Source organism: Medicago sativa, chromosome 6, assembly GCF_051527215.1.
Source record: "Medicago sativa cultivar Bolivia chromosome 6, Bolivia_mono, whole genome shotgun sequence".
NCBI lineage: Eukaryota > Viridiplantae > Streptophyta > Magnoliopsida > Fabales > Fabaceae > Medicago > Medicago sativa.
This window is the reverse complement of record NC_140754.1, coordinates 9,485,192-9,506,685: the sequence shown is the minus strand read 5'-3', so window position 1 is coordinate 9,506,685 and position 21,494 is coordinate 9,485,192. Positions and strand designations below refer to the sequence as shown.

Genomic DNA, 21,494 nt, shown 5'->3' with positions numbered 1-21,494 from the left:
GAATATTTATAGGGACTAAAAACTTAATTAACCCTATAATTTATCTTTATAAACGTAGACAAAATCTTAAGACTCAATTTTTTGTTTACCCATTTATTTGGATAGTTTCAAAAATATGTCCCAAAGAACACGAGAGGCTTAAGGAATCATCTTCCTTAGAATTGTATAATTGATTGTGTTTCATATTCCTATAAATCTATAAGTCTCTTCTTCAGTTATATGATTGAGTTAACTAAGAAAATATGCAAAACCTTCCTCTGGATAAATTCATGGCCCTATATAAAAAAAATAATAGGATGTAAAACACTACACGGGAGACTTACAAAATCTTCCTCTGAATAGTGTATATGCAATCTTCCACTCTCTCAATAATGTACAAACACTCCCTGTTTTGTTTTGTTAGTCCATTAAACTATTAATCCAACAAGATAGTAGTTGTAAACATGTCTTTTGTTCATAAGAACAACAACAATTACATGACAAACTTCACCCACAATTCAAACTCAAAATTCAATATCCACACTTTCAATCTCTCACTCTCTTCTTCTTCTTCTCTCTCTACATATGACATAAATCATATATATTTCAATGCTAACCTCAAACAATATTTATTATACATGGGGGCTATAAGTATTTGATGGTAGTTAAAAATTTTATATTCCCTAAAACATGGGGGGCTATAAGTATTTGTTTTAAGTCGAAATTTTCATATTCTTCAAACAAGGGGATATAGGTATTTAGTTTATGTTTTTTATTTTAATCATTTTCTCTCTCATTTGACCATGGGGGATATAGGTATTTAGTTTATGCCTTTAATTAGTTATTATGTTTTTTATTATAATCATTTTCTCTATCATCTTACCATGTTCATTGTCTACAAGGGCATCTTTCGATTGTTATCTTTGCTAATAAGCTATTTAATTGTTTTGAGACTTTTTTGTGGTCATTTCATGATTAAAATACAACATTGTAGGACACAGGCTAAAAGTTAAGCTGACTATGGCAGTTGTTTTATTTATTAGTTGTTATAGAGTAACTATATAATTTAATTTATATGAACGACAATTTAGCTTATTTACTTTGTTATTTTCTTAAGAACTCATAATTCAATTTACTGCATTAACCGCTTTTTGCCCGTGCGTTGCACGGGGCAAATACTAGTTGTTTACCTACACGGTCTAATTTGCAAGGTCGTGGAGTACCTTGTCAGTCAGCTTGTGTTACATGCAATAATAACGACCTAGAAGATGAAATGCACCTTTTTATGCATTGTAAGTTTGCTACTGATTGTTGGAAAGCGGCAAATCTTTGGGGTATGATAGCACCGCACATGACGTCCAGTGGCAGTTTTTCCGCTATTATCTTTGCCATTCTTAAAGCACTTGAGGAAGACAATTGTGCTAGATTTGTAGCTATCTTATGGAGTATTTGGCGCGCGCGTAATGCTTGTTTATGGGAGCAAAAACCAGTCAATGCAAACACATCTTGTGTCATAGCATTGGATATTGTTCGAGACTTCAAGTGGTGCAACCGTCCCGATGATAATGTGCAGTCTGCTACTCCAGTATGGTCTAAACCGCCGACAGATTGGATCAAGTGTAACGTAGATTGCGCCATCTTTGAAGCTGAAGGAAAATTTGGTGTTGGTATTTGTTTTCGAGACAGCCTTGGACAACTTATTCAAGCTCACTCAAAGGTTTTTCCCTCTATTCCAACTGCAACTGAATGTGAAGCTACTGCTATACAACAAGCCCTCCAAATTTCTCTTGATCTTGGCCTTAACCGAGTATTATTCGAAACAGATTGTCAGCTAGTTGTGAATGCAGTCCTTGGTAATAGCTCCTATGTGAATGAGTTAGGAATTTTACTCTCTAATTGTAGGACTCTGCTTTTTTCTAATGCTAGTTATGCTCTAGCTTATGTTAGGAGACAAGCTAATAGAGTCGCTCATAATCTTGCTCGAGCGTCTATATTACATGCTAGTCCCACTACTTTCTATCATTCTCCATATTGTATTCACTCTATTATTTTGGATGAAATGAAATGAGTTATCTTTCCCTCAAAAAAAATATAAAAAAGACTAATAGATATTGTCTTATCCTTCTTTCTTCAAAAAGAGCAAAATATTTACATTGACCCACTTTTTAAAGAAGAAAGGAAAATACAATGCCTAAAGTCTTTCCATACACTAGAATGAGGTAAACTATATAATTTCGTGAGGTAGAGTTGTAGGCTTTATTTATAATGGCAGTTTATCTCTCAAACTTCTCAAACGTCCGATGTGGGACAACCTATCACTTTGACAAAGCAGATGTGCATATCTGTTTGTTTGTTAGAGTGAAGTTCTTTCTTTGTGACTAATGAAGTTAACAATTATTACTACTAATAAAAATAACAAAATATTAGCAAAAAAAAAATTGATGCTACAGCTTAGAAAAGAAAAGAAAAAAATAATGAAAATTTGCTGCATTGGTGCTGTATATGTAGGGGGTCCAACAATAGCACTCATTGTTTTGAAGTGTCCATCCATTGAAGAAACGGTCATCGATATCTCAAAATTGCACATAGCAGCTCAGAACACCGACAAGATTCCTATCTATGAGCCAAGTCTTCATGATGTAGTAAAGCAATGTCGCCACAAGAACCTTTTCTTCAGCACCTATGTTGAAAAACATGACTACTAGGCTGACATAGTGTTTGTATCTGTCAATACACTAACGAAAACTCGCAGTCTATATGCTGGCAAAACAGCTGATTTAACGTATTGGGCCGATGTCTCTAATTCCGACAAAATTGTGGTTGAGAAACCAACTGTTCCTGTAAAAACTGCTGAAGCTATAGAGAAAATTATGACACAATGCAAAGGTTATCAAATTTCATATTCTGTCATATCCTGATTCCTTGCTGAAGGAACTACAACTCAAGACCTTTTCAATCCAGACTCAGTTCTCATTGAGGCAGAGAAACCACGGAAGGCGAAAAAGCGATTCAAACATTGAAAAAAGTGTATTCATAATGGGTTCCTCAAGCAAGAATATTGACAACAAATCTTTGGTCAGCAAAACTTTCTATGTTAGATGCTAACACTTTCATAGCTTAGAGAATTTCAACTGTGAATGCAATGTCAGCACTTTGTGAAGTTACTGGCGCAAATGTTAACCAAGTTTCCTATGCTGTCGGTACCAACATAAAAATTGAACCGAAGTTCAAAATCTTGCTTCCAAAAAGATATATTGAACCTGGTTACATTTGAGAGTGTAATGGTTTACCAGAAGTTGCTGAATATTGTTAACAAAAAGTGCAGATGCTGTCAATAAGTTTAGTCCAAAATTTCAAACACAAACAACTCTTAATAAAAAAAACTAAAAGTTAAGATTCTATTCCAATTCCTTCGTAAAATTACAACATATCCCTTGATTTTCAACCATCTAAACTTAATTTAAATTTCACAGTTACAAACATAATTGACAACATACAAATGGGAATTATTTGATCCATCCAGCATCATGATCCCATATTTTCTCCTTGTTATCAGCCCTTGCATCTGTGACAAATAGTTTATAGTTTACATCAAGAGTAAAAAAAACGAAGAGGAGATTGAATCTCTATAGTTTGCATCTGTAACAAAATAGTTTATCAGCCCTTGCTCTATACTAAACTTCACTCTCTGATATTTAATTACTCCTAAGCACCTTTGTCTTCCTTGTATTTTCTTCTGGAATTTTTTTGGGATTCTTGTTGAAGGTTGATGGAGATGATATGAAGATGAAAAAGAGGAGAAGAAGATGAAGAAAACCTAACGTTTTTGAATTAAAACTAACGGAAATGACCAAAATGTGTAACGGAGAGAAGTTAAGGGATCGAATTTTAATTAAGGGACCAAAGCGATATTACCTAAATAGTTAACGGACCAAAAATATAATTTACCTTTTTTTTATTCCAAATTGAGTACCAAATAATGTATTAAAATATTATCCTTATAAAAAAAATGCATTAAAAAATCACAAATAACAAACTAATCTAAAAAAATAGAATTAAATTAGTTTTACTTATGTTTTTCTAAAGAAAATCCGAATAGTAATTAATTAATTAATTAATTAATTTAAATTTAAGCTTAAATTTAAATTAAAATAAAATTACATCTGGAAGCTCTTTACGAAACATAAATTATTTTTGACTATTGTCAAAAAAATAACTAACATAAAACAAAACTAAGGCGGAGATTATTTCTGCAGATAGTGCTCCAGGCTAGTTTCTATAACAATAGTTGTGCGCTTTATTTATAATATAGTTTTCCTCTGTAAGTTTCCAACAGCTTCCGATGTGGGACTACCAATTGTTCTACATATGTTTCACAAAACACACGACCATAGAGATTCAAGTTAACAACTATTGCTACTACTGTCCCTAAAAAAAAAAAAAAAAAAATTATTACGAATAATAATAGCAATTCTTTGTAAATAGTATAATATTAGCAATTTTTCTGAATGGTGAAGATTATCACTATCCAACAACGTTTGTGCGCGCTTATTACCACTGCTACTACCCTTAAGAAAAAAGATTGCAGCATATATGTTAAGAACAACTTTAGTCATAAAAAAAAGGTGACAACAACCTTTTACTTAATTAATTTCTTCCTCACATTATGTATTTTATTCAATATTCTATAAAATTTTGAACCTTTTTCATTATGGTATCATGCTATCAGTTGAATCATTGTGCGTTTGAATAATTGAACCATCCTTTAATATGTTATTTATTGAGTGTAGTTAGTTCTTGTTGATTAATGAGTTTAATTTTGATTGTGTAAAAGTTTGTAGATCTACAACTATTTTCTGTTTCTTGTATATTAAGCTGTTCACTTTTTTATCTTTGGTTCAATGTTGTTTTGTCACAGTTCAGTTTTGAAGCACCATGGAATTCAACGAATCTTATGTGATCAAAAGGTACTTTGTCACAATTCCACGCATTTTTACCGTCAACATTTCAATGGTTGTTATATCGAGATATAATTGTGCAAAAATCAAACAGATTTTGATCATTTTTTTTTAACTCTAAACTAGTAAGTTTTTTGATCAGGTGGAGATTGTAGATGCGTTGGAATTATTTCTCTAAGCTGAGACTATAGAGAGATATGATACACAATGCAATAGGTATCAAATTTTAGATTCTATCAAATCCTGAATTCCTTGTTGAAGGAAATACAATTGAAGACCTTCTCAATTCAAGACCTTTTCATTGTAAACCGGGTAGTTGAATCGATGTTTAGTACGGTTGTGACCAAAACGATAGCTAGTTTAGGATTTGCATTCAAGAAAGATACTGATGATACAAGTGAGGCGCCGGTAGTTATTGACGTGTGTAGAGGGCTACTGGGTGATAAAGCGTGTTTGAGAATATTTAATCCTCAGGTCTAGGATCAAATACAAAGGGAGTTGAGGATGAATAAATTTGGTTTGGATCATCCTATTCACTTGTCGCCAATTAGTCCTTTGATTGAGAAGAATGTGAGTGTAACAAAAATGTAGATTGTGTTTGTATTTTGACTCAATGGGATGAGTTTAAGAATCTTCATTATGATAATATGAGAAAGCCATCATTTGTTTTTTATGGAAGGAATGCCGTTGATTGTCATTTTTTATGAAAGGAATGTCGCCGATTGTCATTATTTATTCAAATGGCTTATATATCTCAACTAATAATATGATATTATTAGGTTGAACACCTTACTTGAATTCGAATCTAAAACCTCGCATAAGTTTAAATGAGTTTCAGACAATATGATTCGTTTAAAAAAAAAATAATATTAACATGCTACTATCAAAGATTGGTGAATGTTAGAAAATACCCATGAAGAAAAGTTTGGCCTACACTAACTTCTACTTTGACACATAATTAAGATTCTAAAGTCTGTTAAAGGTCTAATATCTAAACTTACCTAAATAACCACCAACACCAAAACAGACACCATAAATACATATATTAGTCTTTTTTTTTTAAAAACAAATGATTCAATAATACTTAATTTTTTTGGTAGTGATTCAATAATACTTAATTAGTACTGCATCAAGTTTTTAAACGACCATTGATTTTTTTTTTCTTATAAAAAAAGAGACTAAATTAATGTAAGTAGATCAAATGATTTTTTTACTTTTCATTCAACTACAACCATTGATTATTTATTATTCCAAATGTAAAAAATCTGAAATAACAAAATAATCTAAGAACATAAGAATTAAACTAGTTTTATTTATGTTTTTCTGAACAGAATCCTCCAAACATAGTTAATTAATTAGTAATATTATATTTGGAGAACTTTGTTAAAAAAAACATAACATAAATTATATTTTTAACATCATCAAACATCAAAAACTTAACTAAAAGAAAACAAGGTGGAAATTATCACACTAGAGAGTGCTGCAGCAACATCGACCAACTGGTAGTACTATTCGACAACATTTGTGCACGATTATTTATAATATAGTTTACCTCTAAAAGCTTCAAAATCTTCCGATGTGGGACTACCATTTGTTCTACGTATGATTCACAAACCACATGTGCATCGAGATTGAAGTTAACAATTATTACTTCTACGACCCCTCAAAAAAATAATTATTACTAATAATAATAATAATATATTTACCTCAAAAATATATATATAATATTAGCATATTTTGTGAATAATATAATATTAGCAATTTTTCTAAATATCGGAATATCCTTTGTTGTGAGTTGATGGAATGAGATTCTTAAAAAAAATTACTTGCTGATTACTTAAACACGACTGAAAGGTTAGGAAAGGAAAAAATGGTGAAGATTTGCCGCATTGTTGAGGGTCCAACAATAGCAGTCATTGCATTTAATTGTCCATCCATTGACGTCGATGTCGTTGATATCTTGAAATCGCGCATTGTAGAGTGGAACAACGATCAGCTTCCTATCTCTGAGCCTGATCTTGATTATGTATTTAAAGCAATGTCGCAATAAGAACCTTTTCTTCAGCATTGATGTTGAAAAAACATGTTTATGAATCTGACATAGGTTTTGTATCCGTCGACACGCCGACTATAACTCGCGGTCTTGGAGTTGGCAGCGCGCCGCAAATTTGACATATTTGAAGAGCGTGGCTCAAATTATATACTATCATAGTAAATATTTTATACCGTCAAATAATCACAAGTCACAACCGATCATACATGTGACTTTTAAGATAGTTATAATTAAAGTCAAATATTTGCAATGATCTAACGCAGCATAGATGTTAAGAACAAGTGAGAACAACTTTAGTCATAAAAAAAGGTGACAACGACCTTTTTCAATCCAGAATGAGTTCTCATTGGAGGTAGAGAAGCACGGGAAGGTGAAAAAGCGAGACAAACTTTGAAAAAAGTTAATCTTAATGGATGGATTCCTGAGGGAAAAATCTTGACAACAAATCGTTGGGCAGTAGAACTTTCTAAGATAGTTGCTTATGCTTTCTTGGCTCAAAGTATATCATCTGTCAATGCAATGTCAGCACTTTGCGAAGCTACCGGCGCAAATGTTAACCAAGTTTCCTGTGTGTTGGTACGAAAACAAGAATCAGACCGAAGTTCTTGAATACAAAAGGTTATATTGAACTTGGTTATCATTTGTGTGTGTAATGTACCATAAGTTGTTGAATATTGGAAACAAGTTATCAAGATCAACGATTATCAGAAGAGCATGTTTGTAAACCACATAGACCCATGGTTGCATCGACGTTTAGCATAGTAGCTAACAAAAAGATGGCCGTTTCAAGAAGGATATCGGTGATGCATTACGGAGGTCGGCTATTGATGTGTGTACAAAGGCTACTCGGTAATAAATGGTAGTCATGAAATACAAAGAGATTTGTAGATGAATAAATTGGACTGGGATCATCCTTTATATCCCTTTTGCAACTCAAGGCAAAAGTTAAGACTGTCAATTACTGGAGGGAATTCTCAGTGTGATTAATTCCTACATAGGTCATAATTCCTATGGGCAGCACTTAGCTCAGATAAATCACCAGATCTAGTATTCTTCAAAGCATTAAATTTGAAACACTTCACCAAGATATTAAAAAAATTGCACTGTCTGTGGTCATTTTCAGGCAGAAGCCAGAACTTTAGCTTATTATTTCCTGATATTCCAAATATAAAACTTGTACTTTGAAAGAAAGAGTCCAAATCATTGCAGCGATTCTGTAATATCAAGGACAGAATAATGAATGTTTCAGAAATTAGTCAAATTACTATATGCAAAAAAGGGCCTAAACTAACTTGTACTTTGACACATAATGTAGATCTTAAGAGAGTTAATGGCATACATTTTTTAATAAAGAGTAATTTTGTCCTGGACGAAAAAATGTATGGATACACTCTTCCTTGCAATTTCATGTATTATTAATTAGGACTGATCCAGATCTAGTTCAATTCATAGCTTGTTCCGGTCTAGTTTTGTGTGATGCAGTCGAGTCGGAAACGATTCTATCCGGTTCTGTGAGAGTTATATACACTTACTATTTTTAGCTTTCCATTTCTAATTTTAGTTTCATGTGCATTTCTGTCTTTTCAGCTTCTAGTAATACTAGGGAGATCACTTATCTATTATATGAGTGATAACTCCTGATTAGCAATAAAAGCCTTTTCAATTTCATCATAACTTCGGACGCACTTAGTCTGTTGCAATCACATGAAAGAAACTAGCCTACAGAAGGAAGTTAACAATTAGTATTACTACTACTACTACTAATATTACCAATTTTGTTGTGACAATCTAACTATAACTTTTCTATGACGGGAAGGAATGTGATTTTTAAAAGAACTATCAATTGGGGGACTTAAAAAATGTGAGCAATAATGTCAATCTTATGTTGTTAATGCTACAGATGGCCAAGGCATATCTTTGCATATATTACTGATTGAATCAAAATCCTTAATTAAAGATTCCAAAAGCCATAACCTCGAGGAAGTTTAAACATAGTTAGTTAATCAATCATATCATATACTTTAGATCCACAATCCTTTATGAAATACAAAACATAGCTTTTATTTTTATATGATCATATAAAAACAACATTTGATAATTTAAGCACGAGAAATAAGTGCAAAGGCTGTGAGGTTCTTCAAATGCTCTGATGGCTTCTCCAACACAATGGCTCCATAATTGTTAGAAGTTGAACCATTGTTGGCAGAAAGGGTGAGGCGGTATTTTGCCTCATCGTTCACAATATCAAATACACCATTGGTGACTTCCTCCAAAATCAGTTTTGTCTCATTATTTTTCTTCTTGTACTCGGTAACAGCTAAAATTAACAATATCGACCACATGTGGATCAATGATGTATAGGGAATGGTATAGCTTGATTAGTGGCCGATTAGGATAATGAAATTCCTTTTTGTGATAAATAGAGAATGAAGTTAAGAATTAGTATTATTTTTAAACGTAAGAATAATTTTTAAACATAATACCAATTTTGTTGTGACAATCTAACTATTCACTTTTTTATGACGGGAAGGAATGTGGTTTTTAAAAAGAACTATCAATTGGTTATAATTGGGTCACTCATCATTGTGAGACGGAATAACATTTATCTTATATATTTATACTTTGATTAAAAAACCATTTGATATTGTTATATGTATATCCCTTTAACAAATGCTAACGCAATTTCTACAAAGGGAAATTCATATCACAATGTCGCGAAGTTTTTAGGAACACTATACAATTCCTAGATATATTGATGTAATAGGCTTTATTTATAATGTAGTATAACTCTCTAACCTTCTGAATCCTCCAATGTGGGACAAGTTATCGCTTTGATAAAAGCACATGTGGATATCAGTTTGTTTATAAACGTAAAAGTAATTAAATACTAATAGAATAAAATTATCATTTTGTGTTTTGATGGAAGGAATGTTGTTGATTGTGATAAACTACCTGAGATTGGTTTCATTGTTTATTCAATTTTATTAATAAGTTCTCAAACTATTTTACATATGAGATGAATGTTCATCTCCAGAATCTTGTGCTTTCTAACATGGTATTACGTGTTGGAACAAAATGTGTTTTACAATGAATCTTAAAAAGTTTTGATGATAACAATGTATTAAAAATTGTAAATTGGACTAGCTAATATTTGTTCAAGTGTACAGGACCATAGTTAAAATTTTACATCATTTATTGGTACTGAAGAACAAATAAAGAGCAAAAGAAATCAACAAAATTGAAGCTTAGTCGCTCCTGAAGGCAAGCTGCTCCTGAAGAAAGAAAAGCGCTCCTGAAGCCAAGTTGCTCCTGAAGAAAGAAAAGCGCTCCTGAAGACAAGTGCTCCTGAAGACAGTGCTCCTGAAGACTAGAGATCCAGAAGCGCCACGTCGTCATCAGAAGCTACTTTATCAGAAGTTGCCTCATCAGAAGCCATTTCACCAGAAGCTGAAGATCAACTGGATTTACAAAATCCAAGGATTTAAGAGTTGTTTCATGGATCGAAATTCATCAAAGGACAGCAAAAGATTAGTGGAACTTTGCAATGGTCATTTCAAAGGTGTTTGAAGGCATGTGCTTGCAATTTGGACGAAAGCGTTGACATTGTACTAGTGTACGAACTGTACAACCACCTTCTCCACTACTCTGTTTTATGTCCACGCTACAAGACAAGAAAACAGCTCCAGAATACGGCTTTGCCTGCAAAGATGTTCCTTTGGATAAGGAATGGTTTTCAAATTGGTTCTTCATAGGACAACAACTAAATCATGCAAAAGATCATTGGTGAAAGATCAAGCTTCAACAACGACTCTTTGATGTGCTGGCAATTTCACAACGTCTATTTCACACCTCTATATAAAGGAGTGAAGACTTAAAGAATTGGTAATGCTGAACGAAAGACTCTCAACATTTTTACAAGTGTCAAACCTCTGCTGAAATTGTTCTGCATTCACTTAGAATTTCTGTGTCTCAAAGTCATATCTTAGAAATTCTTAAGTCTTAGAGTTTTTATCTAATTTGTATTGTGAGCACCTCTGATTGTATATCAAGTGTTCAACCTTAAACAATTTTCTGTGTAATTTTGTTTAGAAGTCTCTTGCAGTTGTGCTTGAGCATAGAAGTCTCTTGTGTTGGAACAAAATGTGTTTAACAATGAACCTTAAAGGGTTTTGATGATAACAAGGTATTAAAAATTGTAAATTGGACTAGCTAATATTTGTTCAAGTGTACAGGACCATAATTATAAAGTTACATCATCATTGGTTCTGAATGAGCAAATAAAGAGCTATGGAAACAACAAAAATTTGAAGCTTGGACGCTCCTGAAGGCAACTTGCTACTGAAGAGAAAAAGCGCTCCTGAAGTCAAGCTGCTCCTGAAGAAATAGCGCTCCTGAAGTAAGCTGCTCCTGAAGAATAGTGCTTCTGAAGACAAGAGGTCCAGAAGCCACATCATCAGAAGCTGCGTCATCAGAAGCTGCAGAAGTCATATCATCAGAAGCTGCATCATCAGAAGCTGCCTCATCAGAAGCCATTTCACCAGAAGCTGAATATCAACTGGATTTGCAAAGAATCAAGAATTGAAGAATTATCAATGCAAAAGCTGTCTATTGGATTCGAAAACACAAACAAAGGATTAGTGGAGTTTGCAACGGTCATTTCAAAGGTGTTTGAAGGCGTGTGTTTGCAATTTGGACGAAAGCGTTGACATTGTACTTTGTACGAATTCTACAACCACGTTCTCCACTACTCTGTTTTGTGTCCGCGCTACAGGACAAGAAAACAGCTCCAGAATACGGTTTCGCCTGCATAGATGTTCCTTTGGATAAGGAATGGATTTCAAATTTGTTCTTCATAGGACAACAGCCAAATCAGGCAAAAGATTATTGGTGAAAGATCAAGCTTCAACAACGACTCTTTGGTGTGCTGGCAATTTCACAACGTCTCTCTCACACCTCTATATAAAGGAGTGAAGACCTAGAGAATTGGTAATGCAAGAACGCTGAACGAAAGACTCACAAGATTTTCACAAGTACCAAACCTCTGCTGAAATTGTTCTGCATTCACTTAGAATTTCTGTGTCTCAAAGTCATATCTTAGAAATTCTTAAGTCCATTGAGTCTGTATCTGATTTGTATTGTGAGCACCTCTGATTGTATATCAAGTGTTCAACCTTAAACAATTTTCTGTGTAATTTTGTTTAGTTAGGAAGTCTCTTGCAGTTGTGCTTGAGCAGGAAGTCTCTTGATTGTGTTCTTGAGCAAAGGAAGTCTCTTGATTGTGTTCTTGAGCAAAGGAAGTCTCTTGCTTGTGTGCTTGAGCATTGGAAGTCTCTTGCTTGTGTGCTTGAGCATTTGTAATCAGATATTACTCATAGTGAAATCTCCTTGGAAGTGCAAGGGGGACTGGACTACTTCCGGATTGTGGAAGGAACCAGTATAATTGCTTTGTGTCGTTCTTCTTCTCTCTCTCTCTCTCTCTGTTTTATTCCGCTGCATTTAGATTCTGATTATCACTTCAGAAGCTGTCTCGCTTAGCTTCTGATCAGTGTGTTCAGTTTTTAGGAGAAACGAAGAATTTTTCTAAAACACAATTCAACCCCCCTTCTTGTGTTTTTCTCACCTTCAATTGGTATCTAGAGCCTTGGTCTGTTGTGTAACACTTAACCGTGCAACAGTCAAAGATCTGAGAAAAACATGTCTACTCCTACTCCTACTGGTCCTGGTGATACTAGCTATAAACATGTCTCGCATGATTATAGTGATAGTAAGAAAACCAGTATTGGAAAAGTTCCAAAGTTCAATGGAGATGCTGAAGAGTTCTCTTGGTGGAAGACCAACTTTTACAGTTACATCATGAGCCTAGATGAAGAATTATGGGATATTCTGGAAGATGGTGTTGGTGATTTAGTCCTTGATGAAGAAGGAGCTGCTGTGGATAGAAAGAAACATACTCCAGAACTGAGGAAACTTTACAAGAAGCATCATATTATCAGAGGAGCTCTTGTCACTGCCATACCCAAAGCAGAATACATGAAGATGAGTGACAAATCCACTGCTAAAGCTATGTTTGCTTCTCTCTGTTCAAATTATGAAGGGAGCAAGAAGGTCAAAGAAGCAAAGGCTCTCCTGCTTGTACATCAGTATGAGTTATTCAAAATGAAGGATGATGAAACTATTGAGGAGATGTACTCAAGGTTTCAAACCTTAGTTTCTGGTCTACAGACACTACTACAAAATTGGGAAAATATAGCGCCTCATAAATAGCGCTTTTAACACTAAAGTGCTATAAATTAAAACACAGAGGTCTTAGCTAGCGCTTTTTTGAAAAAGCACCATCTATCCTTTTAAGTATATATAGCGCTTTGTATTGAAAGCGTTAGTATAGGTTAAATAAAAATAATAGATATTTAAATAAAAAACATGATTAATCGTATATGGCGCTTTTTATGAAAAACGCTATATATAAATCAACCTTAAATAGCGCTTATAAGTTAAAAAAAGTGCTACTGTATGCTTGAGAAAGATAACGCTTATAGGTTAAAAAAAGCGCCATTTTATAAAGTGATTTAATGTACATTAACTAACAGGTCCCCTGTTCGACCCCCTGCATAGCATATTTCAATTTTTTTTTAATTTTAATGAAAAATGGATTGTAGTAACAAAGCACATTTTTTTTAAATATTTTTATCATATATATATTATATATATAACAAACAAAATCCAAACTTTTTCAAAAAAACAAATTCAAACTTTTTCCAAAAAACAAATTCAAACTAAAAAAATAAATCAAATATATAACAAACTAAATCCAAAAAACAAATCCAAACTAAAAAAACAAATCTAAAAAAACAAATCAAAATTTTCAGATCCCACTAAATCCTACTTTTCCATAAATAAATCATATCCTCCAAAAAAAAAAAAAATTGGCTTCAAGTTCTCTCTCACACAGCTTTTTCACGTTCTTCTTCACTCTAAATCCCCTTCCGTAAATCCCCTTCCATAAATCAACTCCTTTTTCCAAAAATCAAAACTCTAAATCCCCTTCCATCACTCTCTCCCTCATAGCTCTCTCTACCTCACGAGTCTTCAAAACAAAACACGCCGGCCGGAAAACGTACGAATTGGGTTGAAGCGTTGAACTCAACTCGCCGGAAAACGTCGCCGGAGTTAGTTATCGGCCACTGGAGTTAGTTTTATCTCTCTTTTTCCTGTAATTTCTTCTTCAGGTATCTCTCTTTCTCTTGTTTTCAATTTGTGTTTGTGATGTTGCTGTTAGAACATTTTAATACCGTTGGTGGTTTACCCAAAGTTAAATTCAACAACCCATTTAGGACATTGGCACATACACCAAGCTTGAGAGCATCACGTGGGCATGTGCCACTTGAAGGGGGTTGGGTTTGGCCTTGGCTTTGGTTTTGGGGTTGGGTTTGGAGTAGGGTATTCTTGTAAATCATAATTCATATGCTTAATTTCATAAAATAAATAATCTAAACTATGTACAAGTGACCTAAGGTATCTATATTTGATTCTGCTTTTTTGTTCTAGAATTTTACTGATATGTTCTTTGACATTATACTTTAATAATTATATAGTAGGATTTCAATTCTAGTAAGATTATAATAATTTCATTACATGAGAGTCAAGAGAGGAATAAACATGAAGCTTAAACTGAATAAACACTTGTTTGTATAAGATTGATTATTATTATTATGTTCCAGCCCAAATAACTAGTTATTTATGTCAAATTTGTCATCAACTAGCATAAGTAACTACTTGAATGAATCATGTGCTCTAAATCTAATGCAATTTGTCTTGATAGTTTTACCTTTGGAGGCTAAATAATGCAACACATTGACATGTCCTGAAATAATGAGTTTGACAGTTTACATTATGTTGAATGATCTCTTTTATGATCTGTTATTGACTAAGGCGTTGAGTTTGAAAAAGAATTCCACTACGAAATATATACACCTTTGGGAATTAGGTTATATTTTCAAGTTGTACATGATTGGTAATTTGGGAGTTGGCAAGAGTAGACTCACACTATAGTATAATAATCAATTATCTAGCTAGTCTACATTATCTTGTGAAGCAATTTGCATCCTTGAAACTAGATTTTGATGATTTGCGGTATCTTTTTCACTTTGTATTGATGTTTGGATAACTATTCCTATCATTCCTCTTTTTTGTGACATAGCTTACCAGTGTGTGATAGCTTCTTTCAGTTTTCAATCTGACATAAAGCCTTTGAAAAAAAAAAATTCCTCTATTAGGTATCTCATAAGTCTCTAGAGTATCAACGCTTATAACATCAAAATAATATGTAGATTACAAACTTTCAGAATGGCTTAGCATGTGAGAAACTATATTCTGTGGGTTATGTTTATAGGGTCCTTTGATAAGGCATACCACTTCTATCCCTAACTAAAAGTGATAAAATAAAACCAGGTGGGTTGTCCCACCATTGTGCAGTGTGAGGTGCTAGACCTTGTCCATTAGAGGCTAAAGCGTTTGCTACTTGATTGCCTTCTCTGTGTATATGAGTGCATGATAACGAGAGTCTTCTAGCAGCTAGCAAACAATTTTCCCATCTGTTTCACAAACACCAAGGAACAAGACTACTGTCAATGAAAGCTTTTGTGACCAACACAGAATCAGTTTCAATCCAAATCTGTTGCCAATTCTTTTCAGCAGCTTTTTCTATCGCAAACATAGCAGCACACAACTCAGCCATGAAAGTCGTGGCATGACCTATGTTATGCACAAATCCTCCCCAAAACTTTGCCTCTTTATCCCTAAAGACCACTCCAATGGAGGCACTAGACGGGTTTCCAAGAGCTGAACCATCCACATTGGCTTTAACAGTGCAGTTTGAAGGAAGCTGCCAGCATATATCAAAGGTGACAATGTTTTTGATAGCTCTGACCTGTAAATTAAACAGCTGCATAATCCTGAAATCGGTGATGGAAGAGTTACTAGTGCCGGAAGCAAGGTTGTAGCTCGTTCTAACTTCAGCAACCACATAAGGCTAGAAATAGTAGTAACTTTATCTTGGAACCATCGATAAGTAATCAAATATATTCCCTTACATCCCCTTACATCTCCAAAGCCACAAAATCACAACACCAACACTCTCTAAATTGGAACTACAGCTGCAAAGATAAAACCAAACAAACCTGCTGCTGTCGATAAGCTATAGCAGCTGCGGCAACACTCTAAATTTACCCGAAATTACTGACCAAAAACTAACAGACATGAGAATATAAAACAAAACATGGCAGCAGCACCACTATAGATAAACTCAGCGGATCCCAAAAAACAAAGCTGATCAGAAAACAAAACACAACATATAAGCAAGAGGCACCCCAAATTCCTTAAAACTAATAGTATTTTGCTCAAATCTCATATTTGTTGTTAAACTTTCTATGAAACATCAAACACCCTCCATGTATGGATCAATTCAAGAGTCCTTTCAATATTTTAGCATGTAGATTATTTCTCATTTTCACAGATCAACCATTTAATAGTTTCAATCTTCAATGTCAATAAAAATACAAAAAACAACGAAAAATGTGAGTTTAAATATCTCATTTCATAGAACAAATACTAAAAAAAGGCTTGTTCAAGATACTTTTCTTGTTATTTGAACATATGTATGGACTTCGAAGTTTAAAATTTTAATTATTGCATCAATTATTTAGAATGATAAATTGTTGCTATCTCTAAGTACGAATTTTGTTGACTTATGTGTTGAAGATGAATTTTTTTTCTTTTCTTTTTTGCATTTGATTTTTTGACTATGTTGTTTTAGTTAATATATTTGGATGGTTATGTTTTCCTTACATAATTTAATAACTACTGTGTCACCCTGTTAATTCATATTTATATCTTTTAGATTGACTTAGTTTGACTCTCACTCCTCTAACATCAACCTCTCTCTCTGTAGGTTCTTCTCTCGGCTCTCTCCCTCACAGCTCTCTCTCTCACGGTTCTCTCCGTCACAGATCTCTCCCTGACGGCTCTTTCTCTTTCTCCTGTAATTTCTCCAGGTATCATTTATTATTTGGAAATCATATATTATTTGGATCCATTACTCAATGACTATATGAATTACCCAAAAATGAAGAATATGTTTGACACGTAAGTATATATAAATTTATATATTGATGTATATGAAAACTAAATATATATGGTTAGTTGTATGTAATCTAAGTTTGCATTTATATTTTGTAGAGTTCTACATGTATTTCGCTCTGCAAGGGACGCTCAAGTATCAAAGAATAAATTTAACAACATATCATGGGTCCGAGTACAGGTTTAATAATATAACATAACAACCTTAAAAAATTAGTGTATGAATAATATAAATAATTTGATTGATACAAACTTATTTTATTTTTTGTAGTGTCCTTGCCAAGAAAATGGTATAGATTGTGGGTACTTTGTGATGAGGTTTATGAAAGAGATTCTCATTTCAAAACTAAACGAGATTCCAAAGCTGGTATGTTATTTTTATATTAAAGTATAATATTTGTATATAATTAAGTTTATTAAGTAACATGGTTATTTTTTGTTATAATATATGCAGTACATTGATGATTTCAAGTGTGTGACATACTCAAAAGATAAACTAAGAGAAATCCAAGAAGAATGGTGTCAGTTCATGCTCAGCCTAAAAGTTATATGATATTTTTATGAGAAGGTGGGTTTCATGTTTCTAAATATATTTGCTATAGAAGTGATAGTTGTTTTAATTTATAATCTTGCTTTAATTTGTACACATGATCAGTAGTACTTTGAATTTATCTTTAATATAATATAGTGTTATTGCTTAATGGTGTTTTCTGGTATATATTCAGGTAGAAGAGAGTGAACGAAATTTGGAAATGAATGATGATTTGCCTGCTTGTTTTGGATAAAAATGTTGAGAAGATCAAGAAGATAGATGAAGACTGCATGATAGCATAGAAGATTTTGATCTTTATGTTAACTAATTAGTTGTAACTCCTAGAGATATTTATGTTACCATATTAGAGGCTATACATTTCTGACTTTTATGCTATATATACATACATTTTTTATGATATGGTTAAGTTTTATTTGATAAATAATAGTCCCAATTATAACGTGCCAAAATTATATATATTTCCCTTTAAATTTCAGACTTTATATATATTTTACTTTAAATTAATAAAAAAACGCTATCTGCAAAGAAAAAAAAATTGACAATATAATAAAATAAAATAAATGTTTCTCCTAGCGTTTTTTTTCCTTTATAAAGTGTTATCTAAACATATTGTTACATAGCGCTTTTAAAACAAAACGCTGTCTTTAAACCTGTCTTAGATGACGTTTTTTTATAGAAAGCGCTATCTAAGGAGATTCTTAGCTAGCGCTTTTTGACATAAAGCGCTATATAACCCATGCTTTAGCTAGCGCTTTGTACAGAAAAAAAACGCTATATTACTTTTACTAGCGCCATTTACAGTAGCGCTTCAAAAGCGCTATCTAAAGCAAAAAATAAGCGCTATATAAGCCCATTTTTGTAGTAGTGAGATTCTAAAGAAGAGCTATGTTGCTTCTGATCATGTAAGCAAGATACTCAGAAGCTTACCTGCCAGATGGAGACCAAAAGTGACTGCCATTGAGGAAGCTAAAGATTTAAACACTTTAAGTGTCGAAGATCTTGTTAGTTCTCTCAAAGTTCATGAGTTAAGTCTTAATGAACATGAGTCTACTAAGAAGAGTAAATCAATAGCTCTTCCATCCAAAGGCAAGTCATCAAAAGCTCTCAAAGTGGTTGAATCTGAAGAGGAAGAACAGTCAAGTTCAGACTCTGAACCAGATGCTGCAGAAATGGCCATGCTCTCAAACAGACTTCAATATCTGGCCAAGAAGAACAGAAAGTTTCTCTCCAGAAGCTCAAGGAAAGAAGATCAGAAGGGATGCTTCAACTGTAAGAAGCCAGGTCACTTCATTGCTGAATGCCCTGATCTTCAAAGAGAAAAGTCAAAGGACAAGTCAAAGAGGTCTACATTCAAACCAAGCAAATTCAAGAAGCAGATTAAGCAGAGTTTAATGGCAACCTGGGATGATTTGGGTAGTGAATCTGGATCTGATAAAGAGGAAGCTGATGAAGATGCAAAGGTAGTTGTTGGGTTGGTAGCAACAGCAACTTCAGAAGCTGGGTCAGATTCAGACTCAGAAGATGAAAACGAGGTATATTCCAAAATTCCCAGAGATGAACTTGTTGAGTCACTTAAAGAACTTCTTACACATTTTGAAGTAAGAACCAATGAGTTGAAGGATTTAAAAGAAAAATATGCTGATTTGGTACAACAGCAAAAATCAACTTTATTGGACCTGAAAGCTTCTGAACAAGGACTTAGGGGCTTTGACTTCATGTGTAAAACATATGAAGATCAGCTCAGGTTCTTATGTCAGAAGCTACAAGAAAAGTGTAATGAAAAACCTTTAAGTAACCATGAAATTGCTCTTGAAGATTTTATTATATCTGGCATTGACAGAAGCAGAGTGGCTTCTATGATTTATAGCATTTACAAGAACAATGGCAGAGGAATTGGCTTTCCAGAAGTGAAACTGGAGAAAACCAATCTAAAGTCTTGTTGTGAATGCATCAAGGAAGGTCTGAAAACATTCTTTGTACCAGAAGGGGCTGAGTTGGAAACTGTTGTTCAATCAGAACCTGAAGCTTCTAGTTCTAAGGCTAAGATTACTTCAAAGCCAAAGAACTCTAAGTCAAAGGCTATGATCAAATCTGATTCCAAAACTTCAAAGGTTAGGATCCTGAAAAGATCAGAACCTATTCCTCAGAGTCTGGTGAAACCAAAATCTGGGGTTCTGAAGTCTAAGTTTCAGAAGAAGACAGTTACTGCTTCTGAAGTACCAAAACCTAAGGTGATGGTTAATCAGAAGCAACCCAACTCACAGCACAAGGTACAAGAAGTGAAGAGTAAAGCCTTAAGTACTAACCTTCCAGGACCCATAGAACAATGGGTACCTAAATCTAAAAATGTCAATGATGCAGGTATGTCTAAGAGCAGTGCCAAAGCAAAGATCATGGTACCTAGACAGTGGTTGCTCAAGACACATGACAGGAGACAAGTCCATGTTCCTCAGCCTAACAATGAAAGAGGGAGGAAATGTGAAATTTGGAGGCAACCAGTCAGGCAAGATCAGAGGTACAGGAACTATTGGTAACTCCTCTACCTCAATTAATAATGTATGGTTGGTAGATGGTCTTGAACATAACCTTTTGAGCATTAGTCAATTTTGTGATAATGGTTATGATGTGCTTTTTGAAAAACCCAACTGTACAGTAATCAACAAGGAAGACAAATCCATTGTGTTCAAAGGAAAGAGAGTTGACAATGTCTATAAAATCAATTTTTCTGAACTGGCTGATCAGAAGGTGATGTGCCTACTATCAGTGAATGATAAGAAATGGATGTGGCACAGAAGGTTGGGACATGCTAACTGGAGGTTAATCTCTAAGCTTAGTAAGTTACAACTTGTGAAAGGGCTACCAGACATTGACTATTATTCAGATGCACTCTGTGGTGCATGTCAGAGAGGGAAAATTGTGAAATCATCTTTTAAAACAAAAGATATTGTTTCAACCTCAAGACCTTTTGAATTACTCCATATTGATTTATTTGGACCAGTAAGTACTGCATCCTTATATGGAAGTAGATATGGATTAGTCATTGTTGATGATTACAGCAGATGGACTTGGGTGAAATTCATAAAGAGTAAAGATGTTGCGTGTGATGTATTCAGTAGCTTCTGCACTCAAATTCAATCTGAAAAAGAATCAAAAATTTTGAAAGTCAGAAGTGATCATGGTGGAGAATTTGAAAATGAGCCATTTGAAGCTTTTTGTGAAAAACATGGAATTTTCCATGAATTCTCTTCTCCTAGAACACCACAACAAAATGGGGTTGTAGAGAGAAAGAATAGAACTTTACAAGAAATGGCCAGAACCATGATTCATGAAAACAATTTACCAAAACATTTTTGGGCAGAAGCAGTGAATACAGCATGCTATGTTCAAAACAGGATCTATATTAGACCTATTTTGGAGAAAACAGCATATGAACTCTTTAAAGGAAGAAAACCCAATATCTCTTACTTTCATCAATTTGGATGTACATGTTACATTCTGAACAACAAGCTCTACCTAAAGAAATTTGATGCCAAGGCCCAAAGAGGAATCTTTTTAGGTTACTCTGAAAGGTCAAAGGCATACAGGGTGTATAATTCAGAAACACTCTGTGTTGAAGAATCTATGCACGTTAAATTTGATGACAAAGAGCTTGAAGATAAAACTTCAAAGCAAGGTGAAAGTTTTGCAGAGATACAGGTTCCTGAAGCTACTCCAGAACCTGATCAGATAGCTGAGTCTGAAGATAGTCCAGAAGCTGAACCCACATCAGAAGCACAAGATGAAGCTGCTTCTGATGAAGCACAAGATGACTCACATC

General features: G+C 33.8%; 2 protein-coding genes and 2 pseudogenes across 2 annotated transcripts; all 4 read left to right on the top strand.

Moving 5' to 3' along the window:
• The first annotated feature begins 1,330 nt into the window (after positions 1 to 1,330).
• LOC146912641 (uncharacterized) lies at positions 1,331 to 2,047 on the top strand. The gene has a single exon (XM_085720759.1). It carries the CDS (start codon positions 1,331 to 1,333, stop codon positions 2,045 to 2,047), a length of 717 nt encoding a protein of 238 aa, XP_085576885.1.
• Positions 2,048 to 2,449: 402 nt separating this feature from the next.
• LOC146912640 (UDP-glucose 6-dehydrogenase 1-like) lies at positions 2,450 to 5,644 on the top strand (annotated as a pseudogene).
• Positions 5,645 to 6,807: 1,163 nt separating this feature from the next.
• On the top strand, positions 6,808 to 7,853 carry LOC146912639 (UDP-glucose 6-dehydrogenase 1-like; annotated as a pseudogene).
• Positions 7,854 to 17,061: 9,208 nt separating this feature from the next.
• LOC146912638 (uncharacterized) lies at positions 17,062 to 18,101 on the top strand. The gene is made up of 5 exons (XM_085722176.1): positions 17,062 to 17,130; positions 17,224 to 17,305; positions 17,396 to 17,491; positions 17,579 to 17,692; positions 17,850 to 18,101. The coding sequence occupies exons 1-4, from the start codon at positions 17,096 to 17,098 to the stop codon at positions 17,675 to 17,677; spliced, it is 312 nt and encodes a 103-aa protein (XP_085578302.1). The 5' UTR covers positions 17,062 to 17,095; the 3' UTR covers positions 17,678 to 17,692; positions 17,850 to 18,101.
• Positions 18,102 to 21,494: the final 3,393 nt, after the last annotated feature.

Excerpts from the sequence above, each read along its gene's own strand:
- LOC146912638 (XM_085722176.1), top strand. The coding sequence starts at position 17,096 with ATGAATTACCCAAAAATGAAGAATATGTTTGACAC. Across the intron at positions 17,131-17,223 it reads ATGAAGAATATGTTTGACAC|AGTTCTACATGTATTTCGCT; the intron begins GTAAGTATATAT and ends TATATTTTGTAG. Across the intron at positions 17,492-17,578 it reads TAAACGAGATTCCAAAGCTG|TACATTGATGATTTCAAGTG; the intron begins GTATGTTATTTT and ends TAATATATGCAG.
- LOC146912641 (XM_085720759.1), top strand. The coding sequence starts at position 1,331 with ATGACGTCCAGTGGCAGTTTTTCCGCTATTATCTTTGCCATTCTTAAA.